Raw genomic sequence first — 12,143 nt, forward strand, 5'->3', positions numbered from 1 at the left:
GAGCGGCTCCGGATGACGGCGTGGCCCCCACCCCCACCGCTCCTTCTCCCGAGGCCGTTTAGCTGCTTAATGTAATTCGCTTTCAAGAGCCTCGTGTTATATCTGATCATTTGTGCCATTAAGCCAGAGTCAAGTGTAAATGCAGTATTATTAAGATCGTGTCTGTCAGTAAATGTTGAATAAAAGTGGCCGGAGAGCATACAGTACCCGCGCTCCAAAATACCAGTACCGTCTGCGCTCGTGCACGCGTGCCTCCCAGTTTACATTTGCTGGAAAATGTAACAAATAGAATTAATGAAAGATAAGAAGCAAATTAGTTGAAAAAAAAACAGACTTTTTCGCTGTTTTTATTTTTTAGGTTGTGCAGTTTTTCACTATATTTCCAAATGTCTTTTGTTTTAGTTACTTCATTTAGTTTGTCTTTGAATATCACACACTTTGGTTGTTTATGTCTCGTGGCCTTCTCTGTTTTCATTTACGTGCTTTTTCTTGCGGGCACGTGTGTGTTGTCTAAATGTGATATTTGCACCTTACAAAGTGTTTCAGAATAAACTTTGATCATATAATTGTTTAATTTTCAAATACCTTCGAAATGCAAACATGGCTCAGACATTCAGTTTCAATATAATTTAACTTATTTATTCACAGGAACAGTTTTTCAATGAAATAAACAAGATGGCAATGCATTCCCCAGATGATTCACGTTATTATTATGATGATTATTATTATCGTTATTTACAGTTCCATCGTGGAGACTGGGGATTTCTCTTTCAGTCTGTGGAAATGCAGAAAGAAATTCTATGTGGACCCAAAACATCCCGACAGTGTTGGGCGGATGTTGTCTGTTTTTTGTTCCCTGCAGCATTCCTGCTGAGACACTGACGGGAGCCGATTACCTCATTTCTTTTCAAAGATTCGGGTCCAGTTTTTTGCACTCCCTCACTTCCTTGTCAGGCCTTAAAAACTGCCCGCTAAAAAGTCATAGCAGGAAACGAGCAGTGGCTCAGCTCTGCAGCTCTCTGGAGGCTTCTGAAGCCGCCGAGAAGCCATTGTCATGCAGCTTCCTGATGTGCTTCTTCAGGTCGAAGTTGCGGCAGAAGCCTTTGCCACAAGTGGCGCAGGTGAAGGGCTTCTTGTCGTTGTGCGTGTGCATGTGGAAGGTCAGATTGTAGATCTGGTGGAAGGCCTTATTGCAGATGGAGCACTTGTACTGTTTCTCCCCGCTGTGCGTCAGCTTATGGTTCTTGTAGTTTCCTGCGAAATAAGAGTATATGAATTAAAACACACTGTCATTTTTATCACAGTCTTTTCACTTTGTCTTCACAATTCTTCTGAGAAGCAGTTCAAAAAACCAAAAAAAAAAAAAAAAGGATTCAAAGGGGAAAAGGTGTGACATTAGAATTTTTGCCACCCTTTTAACATCTGCTTATTTAACCCGTGGCCTTTTCACAGCACGAAATCAAACTTTCATGTCTCGCTGATGTGTGAGTGTCAATAGAAACAACTCCAGGTCAAACGAAAAAAGGGCATCTGTCTGTGTGAAAACCAGTCGTCTGCTTTCCTTCCTCTAGTATAAAACGGCCTAAAACCAGTATTAGAAAATAGAAAAAGGGGATAAAAAATGCACTCAATACCTCAGAAATATTGTAGATTTCACGGCTTCTAATATCAGAGAGCTGCTGCGCTGATGAGCCCTTCAGAGCTGAGGAGAGTCAGCTTCAGGGAAACTTGGATTAATTTTAAAAAATCCGCCTGGTCTGAGTTAATTGAATTTATCCTGAAATTACACAGCTAAACATTTCACTCCAATCTGGCCAAAGAAAATAGTTTAATCAGGAGAATCTGAAAAATAAAACCGCTTGAACAAAATTTGAATGTAATTTTCTGCGAAACATCTACACATTAAAAAAAAAAAGCAAAGCAGAGAGGGAACGCGTTTTACAACTGCGATTTTTCTTTTTTCCACCAGCAGTTCAGCTGGAGCCTCCTCCACCCCACAGCCTTCATTAATCGGCTTTTTGTGTGCCGAAGTCAAAAAGTTGTCAAACTTTGTCAAAATCAAGCGCAGCCGCAACTAAAGGAGGCCGGTTTCCAACTTTGCCGGGGTCTGACTAATGACCCGGGGAAAATGCGACAGTCTCGAAGGTAGAATTAGTCCGTGTAAAGTGACAAGTCTCATTTCCACCCACCGCTTCGTGCTCATCGGTGAGCCCACAGTTATGTCCACTTTGACTACTTCACATATAAGCTTTGTTCTGCTTTTACCGCAGATGTTATTTATTTCGGCAGCGCAGATGCCAAATGTTGAGGATGAGCGCCGATTTCGCCACACTAACTCCAGCGAGTCTGCATAAAGAGCTCTGCTCGGCTGCGAACTTCCGCAATGTTGAGCGGGCAAAATCATCGGAATCTTCGTGCATAATGCTATAAGATTATTAGTGCATTTATGCTCCAAATCTCAAGTCCAGCTTAACAAAAACAATAAAATAAAATAAAATGGCATTTTTTCGTACAGTAGTCAAGTTGAGAACCCACAATTTCGTTGTATATGACAATAAATGATTATTTTATTCTATTCTAAACAATGTGCGCGAGAACAGCGTTAAACAGCATCCAGCACCATTAAAGCACAGAGTCCATCGGTCAGTGTAGCAATTATTTCAATCACGTCTCCTCTGATTGATGAAGTTCTCCAGTTGTGGATTTCTAAAAGCTGACTGCTCAACCCAGCAAAATAATGACTAGGCTGCACGGCAGCAGATTTCATGAAATAAGTTCGTGGAATAATAACACGAGCTGAAGAGAAAGCTTTTTGTTCGTTTGCACATAAACACTCTGAATCACCGCAGTGTGGAAAATAGGAAACATCACATCAGGATTCAATTTCCAGTCAGTAATATAATACAGCTGATTAAAGAGGACACCAGCGCCCAGTATTTACCTTTCTGGTGGAAGCCTTTCCCGCAGAACTCGCACACAAATGGTTTATACCCTGCGTGGATCCGGACGTGAGTGTTGAGCGTCGAACTTCTGTTGAACGCTTTTCCACACTGGTTGCATTTGTGAGGCTTTTCCTTACAGGTCAAAATGAGAGAAAATAATTCAAACAAAGTCAAGTCAAAAAGCTGGAAAGGTCACAGTGGAACAGTGTCTCACCTGTGTGTGGATGATCTTGTGTCTGCACAGCGTGCTGGCCTGCCGGAATCCTTTACCGCACACCTTACATACGAAGGGCCGGGCCCCCGTGTGCACCGGCATGTGTCTGGTAAGATTGTAATGCGCATTAAAAACCTGCGGACGACACAAAGGCATACAAAATATGAGTAAACATTATTCTAAAAAGACAACGCAAGCATTTTTAAAACAAGCGTCAGGAAAAAAAGGAAGAAAAAAAAACTAACATCGGCCTCAAAAGTTCATTATTGAGTTTATATAGATGTGTAGATGTTGGCGCATTCGTTCATGTTTTATATAAAATATTTTATATGAAATATAGAATATATTAACAATGTACAAAAATGCATGAAAACCGTACCTTTCCACACACTTCGCAGGTGAAATTTTTGGGTTTTCCGTCCGCACTGCCGCTGCCGCTGAGTTTGCTGTGTGTCTTTATGCCGCTTTTCTCAGCTGTCAGGCCGTGGCTCTCCTTCACTATCTGGTCCAGCTGCCCTGGCAGATGTTCCTTGTGTGGGTATTGAGGTGTGGGCAGCTTGTCGGTCCCCACACCGGTCAGTTTGGCATTCTCCAGCAACAAAAGTCTGTGGTGCGCCGACAGAGAGGCCTGGGCCTGCGGGCTGGAGAGCCAGTGTCCGGCCAGCAGCTCCGACTGCTGGTACGCAGAGTCCAGGTAATTGAAATAGTAGAGCGAGCCACTGCTGGGCACGGCCACGGCCTGGTTCAGGACCTGAGGTTTTACCACCCTGCTCCCTGACGTCAGCAGCTGCTGCTTCAGGCTCGGATCCGCTTTGCCGCAGAACCCGCAGTTTCCTTTGCACGGAGCAGCTGGCGAGCCGCACAAAGTTCCCCTAAAACTGGCTCTCCACAGCTCCGAATAGCTCATCAGCGCCTTGGCTTGGAGGTCGTAGCTGAAGGGCTGTAGCGGGATCATGCAGGGGATTGGGGAGCAGAGCCCTAGCAGTTTTTTCCCCTCTGAACGTTCCTCCGCGTTCCCTTTCGGCTCCGAGCTCTTGGACATGATCCAGTCGATGGAGAAAGCCAGCGTTTTGGGAGCCGCGGACGGCGCAGTCCTCCCGCAGGACACCACCGTGTCTAGAGAGGCTGAACTTGCCATTTTGTTGCCGCTGTAGTAGTTTCGCTTTGCAGCCGAGCAGAACTTGGTGTGAGCAACTCCGGGTATAGTCCAGCTGCCCCGCGTCTTTTCACTCCCCTGAGCTCCCAGCAGAAAAGACAGGAGGACACATCAGTTTAATAAGCACCTTGCTGTCACAGTGTCACGCATTTGCATTCAAATGGCCCCCGCCTCGCAACAATAGCATCCAGGGGTGATGGATTAATGCTCATTAACTAGCACACACAAAATTAACAGACATTACAGGGCTCGTTAAGGAGAAGAAGAAGAAGAGGAGGAGGAGGAAACAGAGGGTAAGAAATGTTGTAGCCGGAGCTCCTGGACACCGAGTTAAGCCAAAGTTACGTCTGTGTTGTACTTTACCTTCTTATTGTTCAGATGGGAGTGGAGAAACCAGCCGACTGCTCTCTGTCAGACCTTGGCAGCGCCCGCCCCTCATCAGTGCAGATCACTGTCTCTTGACATGAGCGGGCACCCAAGCACCTAACTGGGTGACAGGGAGACAAATCTATAGAGGGGATGGCACGTAAATATGAAACCATTCCATCAGTAAAACTGCTGCACAATTGTGTTTTCATCATTAATCGCGCTTTGGAGGAGCTGAGTGAGTCTCCTGCTTTCATTTGGTTAACAACACAGTAATCTTTTTTTTTTTCTCGGAGAGAGCTGCTAATCCTCGGAGATGGGATCCGTCTTTTTCCTCGCCGGCTTATAAACTTACTATTTGTATAAATTCGAGGACGTCCAATTTCCACCTGTTTAAGAGCACAGACTCCCTTTGGATCCTATTAAACGTTGTTCCTCCTTCCCCCTATTCAAAAGAAGCAATTTTCCAGAGCGATTCAGGGCTCAGCGCTGCGTGGGGGGGGTGGTGGGGAGAACACAAGCTCTTTTACTTTTAGCTACTAAAGCACTGCGTGAACTGGTTTTGTGTTTTTTTCTTCCTGAAATAGAGGGACGGATTAAAGACGGAGAGAGGAAAAAGAAAAGACTTAGCTTGGTCAGGGGTATACACGGACAAATGAAAAGAGGCCTTTTCTCTAAAGAGGCGTACAAGAAGTTTGCTGGAATCCACGGTGTTGTGTGGGAGTTACAATGGGCAGCAGAGTCTCATCTATCCGCTACAAGGGCCGTGTTGAATTTATGTGTTTGCAGGCCAATTTACCTGAGGGACTCCCAACAACTGAGCGGGAGAGAGGGGAGTTCATAAAACATGCGGAGGATCAAAAGAGTGTGCAATATGGACGAAATGAATAGTCTTTTATTTATTACAGCGTTTGCTCAGTGCGTATGATGACGATGCTATAATGTATTTATTTAACTTGGCAGAACCTTTAAACTTACACAAGAAGAAGAAAGTGAAACGTTTAAGATAATAATGTTATTTCCTAGCCTAAAAAAGGGACATGATTGTCATATGAATGGGAAATCACCAGTCACACTTAATACCCTCAAGGTATTTAGAAAAGTAGTTAGAGTATAATTTGTATATAACTTCTTCGAAAAGTTACAACACACCTTTTGGTAATTGGTGTGTGTCTTTGAGAGCGCCAAAAAAAACTATTTAGGCTAGAATTTATTCTGCATTTATTCTAATACACCGAGTGCAACACTTACAAATATATTTACTCTATAATGTAATTTTCTGTCACTTGGTATTCTTGTTCTAGTCTCCTGACATTTGAGTCAAAAAGTAGTTTTAGGTAATGAAGTCGCAAAACGTATCACGAAGCGCTGTTCAGGAACGCTAAACAAATGGATGTGATATATCTAAATTCCATGTTTTTATGGTGACATCCTCAGGCAGCATACAGCCTCTGGTAACTATAATAACAGTGCAAATTCTAAAGTAATACTTAACTAATGTTAGCAAATTCCCATTGCTTATTATTAACAAACCAGTGCCACTTTTTCTCAAACATGAACTGATACTCGATCATTTTAGCTTCATTTCAGACGCTTTCATTCTCACAAAAACAGAAAGCTATTTTTATTCATCAAACTGACATCGACTCATTACAACATCATCAAATCTTGCATCTCTAAATGAAGCACAACTTATAGGATTTGTCCTCTGTTTGTAAGTGTGAGCAGGCCTTCATTTAAAGAATTGTAAAAACTGATCCGGACACTTAAATCAAGACTTTTACACTGGACGATACAGTTAATTTTGAATTAAGAGAGCATTTATGTTGTACAGAAAAATTCTGTATCATTAGGTTGAAATGTATTTTGGATTTGCCATCTTCTAAAGAATCTGCTCTTTTGTGTTTTCACTGAGGCCTTTAAACCTTCCAACAGAGCCACAACATCAATACTCACATATTTTTATTATTGTCGGGTCTGTACCTTAGAATATAAAGCACCTCGAGGCAATTGTTGTTGTGATATAAATAACATTTAACAGAATTTGTTTTATGTTAATGGCTTCCATAAGATATTAGTGGCTGATGTTGACCACTTTTTATAACCCATTATAGAAAGTCTGAATGCCAAAAACCCATGTGCTTATTGCAAAACATATCTAGTCGCTATACTGAAATATGTGTGATAAAATGTTGCACTAAATTTTTATCTGAAATATGTCTCTATTTTTTGTTGTAAAGCTCTTTAGAACACTAAATACTCAGGGAGGGTTGCTTTATTTTGTAGTAGTCGTTTAATGAAAGTTTTATAAAAGACAATGATAAAATTGTAATTTTGCTAATTAAATTTAGGTTTTGTGTATTTCTTTTAAATCAATGATAATTAATGTTGATGATAAATGATAATTGGGTGGAGAAGATAATAATTTACCTCAGTCACCACACACTTTATGCTATATTTACCCCAGGACATTCAATTCAATTCAATTCAGTTTTATTTATATAGTGCCAAGTCCCAACCTCAAGGAACTTAATGCTGTAAGGTAAAGACCTTAGAGTAGGGATGCTTTTTAAGGTTGTTAACAGGGAAGCTATTGTTAGGATAGGAACATTTGTATTATTCTGTTTAATTTTACAAGTCCACCTCACATGGAAGGATTATTGCTTGTTGTTTCTATGCTACTCATAAGGTAGAATACTCTAAATTGAGGTACTATTTCTGGTTCACTGATACACTGATCCTATTGCTGTAACCAACCTCACCCATTCACTTCTAACCACAGTTAGCTCAGGCATTGATTTTAGGGACTCTTGCTTTTGCCGGCAGGTATGCAAGGGCTGGATGTGGCAAAGCTTAACATCACAGTGTTGGGATTTTTAACTGTTTTTCCTGTCTTGATCCCTCCACAATTTCTGGGGTAATTGTAACCATTTATATTTATGCACATTATTTTTCAATGTAAATGCAGACATACACATTTGCAGGACCATAAATCATGCTGCACAAATTCTTCAGTGACTGATGCTCTTATGATTGATCGATTTCAGTACAATTATATGCACATGAATTTCTTTACTAATACGCTGATTTGCAGTGTTGAAGTAACACAAGTGCTGACATTTTCAGTTTATATTCTGTCATAATTGATCTTAAAAAGGGTTCAGGAATAAACATATAATAATTAGTTATTAACATCAGACTTGCTTCCACAGTGTGTCTTTTATCCTGTCTTCCTTCATTCACCCCCAACCTGTCACAGCAGATGGCCCCGCCCCTCCCTGAGACTGGTTCAGCTGGAGGTTTCTTCCTGTTAAAAGGTAGTTTTTCCTACTCACTGTCACCAAGTGCTTGCTCAAAGGGGGTCTTTTCTGTACTATTCTAGGGTCTCTACCTTACAATATAAAGGCTCCTTGAAGCAACTGTTGTTGTGTTTTGTGCTATATTAATAAAAATTAATTGAATTAATTATTGTGATTGTGTAATTATGACTTTAATGTAAACAAATAGCTACAAAACAAAGGTCAGTTTTCAACACACAGTGTAACAGTAGATGGTATATTAGTAAACACTTATCGCATTGCCAAATACCAGTGCAGCATTCAGTACTGTCAACTCATATTTTATTACAGAGATCAGAACGGAATCTGGATGGACGGATGTATGGATAGATTAGAACATGTCCATCCATCCATCCATCCATCCATCCATCCATCCATCCATCCATCCATCCATCCATCCATCCAACCATCCAACCATCCATCCATCCGTCTTCTTCCACTTATCTGGGGCCGAGTCGCAGGGGCAGCAGCCTAAGCAAAGTAGTCCAGACCTCCCTCTCCCTGCTCTCCCCCAGCTTGTCAGGGGGAATATCAAGGCGTTCCCAGGCCAGCCGAAAGACAGAATCTCTCCAGCGTGTGTGTCTTGGGTCGGCCTTGAGCCTCCTCCCAGTAGGACATGTCCAGAACACCAGGAGGCACCCAGACACTTCGCTTTTACATCTAGCTGTCTCTTCACCACGACGGACTGGTACAGCGTCCGCATCACTGCAGATGCAGCACCAATCTGTCTGTCGATCTCCCGCTCCCTTCTCCCATCACTTGTGAACAAGACCCAGAAATACTTAAACCCCTCCACTTGGGTCAGGAACTTGTCCGGGCTGAGGACCACAGCCTCAGACTTGGAGATGTTGATTCTCATTCCTACTGCTTCACACTGCAAACTGTTCCACTCCAAGCTGGAGGCCATCACCTTATGAAGCCAATAGAACCTCATCATTTGCAAAAAGCAGAGATGAAATTCTGAGACCACCGAAGTGAAAGGAGAATCTGTGACAAAGGGCAGCCATGGCAGAGTCCATCAGAGTCCCATTTATTGCCAGCTATGCGGACCAAGCTCTTGCATCGGTTGTATAAGGATCGAACGGCCCATAGCAATAGGCTTTACACCCCATACTCCCGAAGAACCTCCTACAGGACACGCCAAAGGACACGGTTGAATGACCTCTCCAAGTCCACAAAACACATGTAGACTGGTTGTTCAAACTCCAAATGCACCCTCAAGTATCCTTGAGAGGATAAAGAGCTGGTCCAGTGTTCCAGAAAAAAATCCCACATTGTTCACCCTGTACTGAGATTGGACTAACGGATGGACTGTCCATTCCAGCATCCTGACATAGACTTTCCCAAGGAGGTTGAGGAGTGTGATCCCCTCTAGTTGGAACACACCCTCCGGTCCCCCTTCTTAAAGATGGCAACCACCAATCCAAGGTACCGCCCCCGATCTGTCACCTGAGCTGTGACAACCAAGACAGTCCTACAACATTCAGAGCCTTCAAGAACTCAGGGTGGACCTCATCCACCCAGGGGCTCTGCCACCATAACACTCCACAGAATAACTGCCTCAGTGACCTCTCCCCCAGAGATAGGTGATTGGTCCCCCTCGTCCCCAGACTCTGCTTCCTCCTTGGAAGATGTGGGATTAAGGAGGTACTTGAAGCATTCCTTTCCGCCGCCCGACAATGTTCTCGAAGTCACAATACAGGTAGAGCACCGCTTTGTACCTGGCTTGGGATTCCTAGAATATTTAAAGTTATAACAGGGAGTCATGTACTTTTGACTTGAGGCTTTCTTTTGCAGAGGACACACAGCATCCAGAGTCATATGCATGATTAATATCTGTGAAAGCAGAATTTAGGTGCCAGCTCTGCACTGTGTTGGCACATGGCGTTGAAGAAGATAACTGTAGAGGACTTGTATCATTTAATTTAGTTACAGAACTTTCACAAAGACTTTTACTGTACTGAAACATATTCCAAACTGCTGTATAATCCATTGTTGTAAATTTAAATGTTGCTTAAAAATCACCAGACAAAAGGTTTTCAGGGAATATTATTAAATGTTTAGTTACTATGCCAGACCTAAGAACAAGATCAGAGTGAGATTAAAGTGGTGGGTGGACTCTTTGGAGCGATGCCAGTTGAGACTTTTCACCATCTCTGGTAGTTAAATAATGATAAAAACAAGATTTTAGTTTTATAATTTCAGGTACTTACCCCTACACTTAACAATTATGAAGAAATATTAAATACATTTTATTTGGTTGTCTTTTGATTATAATTTATGTTTCAAATTACATTCATTTTATTTTATTCATAGACAGAAATATTGTTTCCATTAAAATATGAGTTAAAACTTATTCTGTACTGTTAAATAGATTTTTACCATTTTAGTCTACTTGATTATAGAAAGCAATATAATTTATAAAAACTATGTAAATGTTACTTAAATCACACAGCATACAATGTGCCATAGAACTGTTTATTTTGACATTTCACAGTTATAGCAGGCAGCCCCCCCCCCCCCCCCAACCACCAATAACTGTTGTCATTCCAATCTGCCCCCCCCAAAAACAAACAAACAAACAAACAAACAAACAAACAAACAAACAAACAAACAAACAAACAAACAAAACCCAAAACAAAACAGGGGAGCATTCAAATCCAGCACTCTGTACAAAGGAACTTTCAGTGTCATATTGTCAGATTTCAGATGTTCTAACATACCCTTTATAAGATAATGAAACCTTAGTTACAGACCAGGTGCCTTAGTTAACATACTCAAATATGTTTTAGAATGACAACTTCCCAAAACTAATAATAGATGAAATGAAGTTAGTTTGTCCAGATGTGTGAAAGGGTGCAGATATGTTAACATCACTAGTAAAAAATAGTTTTTAGTGTCTGAAAATTCTGAAAATCTCTTTGTTTGGACAGTGGGACTTCATTTAAAGGCAAGCTGCTGTGTGTGAGAAAAGGGTTCAGCGAACCCAGTATTCTTGCTGGAAATCAGTCATTTGCAAGATGGAGAACTGAGTAGGTGGAATTGAACAGAAATGGCACTACACTAGAGCAACCATAGAAACCACCCAGTGATCACTGCAGTTGTCCTCCATTTAATTTAAAAGATAGAATGAGAATTCTTTGTTGTTGTTTTTTGTTTTACTTATTTAGAAAGCTTGACCCCCCATTTTTTTGTTCCCCCAATATACCATTTGAGTTATTGGGACATTAATATCACTACTCTATAAATGCATTCCTCTATTGGGTAACCTGCATTTTAAAGCATACAATTTTAAACAGTGTCATTAAATTAAAATCATGGCAACCTTCAAGTAGTTCCTCACATTTCTTAGACTGCAGTTAAGTTTCACATCTCATCTCAGTGCTTTGGTGCTCTGAAAAGAATAATTTTATTTCAACACTAAAGCATCTTTTGTGCACTTAGTGGTCAAATAAAAACAAGAGACTATGTGTCCGAGGAACCATGTTTTTGAGCACAAAGAGTGACAACCATATAAGGAAAGCTGGAATTTGCATGTGCTTGAGATACACAGCCTTTGCATGCTGGAAAGAGATCTAGTGGCAATGGAGAAGAGGATACAGTATAACAATATCTTTGTTCACAGGTGTCAGCGTGACAGTAATAAAAGGTTCTGTTTCAAATGGTTCGATTGTGCCTTCGTCCTTAACCTCATCTGTTGAAATGAATGTGAAGAATTGGTCATCTGTGCAGCTGCTAAAAGTTCCTCTACATTGTTGGGGATTCCATCTGGCAAACACTAAACTGTCTAAACCAGGGGTCAGCAACCTTTAAGACCCAAAAAGCCGTTTGGACCCGGTTTCCACGGAAAAGAAAACACTGGGAGCCGCAATACTTTTTGACATCTAAAATGAACATAAAACAGTATATATTGTTTTTTACCTTTATGCTTTGTATAAACAACTATAAAGTGTTGCTTATGAAATCCATGAAGTGCTACAAAGAAAATGAAATTTTATTTATGTAATGAACACATTTTGAAATCTTAAAAAATTACAAAAAAGAAAGACATCCAGTTGAAGGTCTATTTTAAATGAATTAAAAAGCTGAACTTAAATTATCCATGTAGCAAACAAAAACTGAGCCGT

At 41.1% G+C, this 12,143-nt stretch overlaps 1 protein-coding gene across 3 annotated transcripts; it reads right to left on the bottom strand.

Moving 5' to 3' along the window:
• Positions 1-612: 612 nt before the first annotated feature.
• Positions 613-5,221, bottom strand: fezf2 (FEZ family zinc finger 2). 3 transcript variants are annotated; one of them, XM_063474912.1, is made up of 5 exons: positions 5,034-5,221; positions 3,536-4,799; positions 3,157-3,291; positions 2,942-3,074; positions 613-1,254 (listed from the first exon to the last, which is right to left on the bottom strand). In XM_063474912.1, exons 2-5 carry the CDS (start codon positions 4,292-4,294, stop codon positions 1,004-1,006), a joined length of 1,278 nt encoding a protein of 425 aa, XP_063330982.1. In that variant the 5' UTR covers positions 4,295-4,799; positions 5,034-5,221; the 3' UTR covers positions 613-1,003. The 3 variants fall into 3 exon arrangements, with proteins under 3 accessions (XP_063330982.1, XP_063330980.1, XP_063330983.1); XM_063474910.1 differs by having other exon boundaries at positions 3,536-4,390; positions 4,676-5,221; XM_063474913.1 differs by having other exon boundaries at positions 3,536-4,395; positions 4,676-5,221.
• Between the last annotated feature and the right edge of the window lie 6,922 nt (positions 5,222-12,143).

Source organism: Pelmatolapia mariae, linkage group LG5 (genome assembly GCF_036321145.2).
Source record: "Pelmatolapia mariae isolate MD_Pm_ZW linkage group LG5, Pm_UMD_F_2, whole genome shotgun sequence".
Classification (NCBI taxonomy): domain Eukaryota; kingdom Metazoa; phylum Chordata; class Actinopteri; order Cichliformes; family Cichlidae; genus Pelmatolapia; species Pelmatolapia mariae.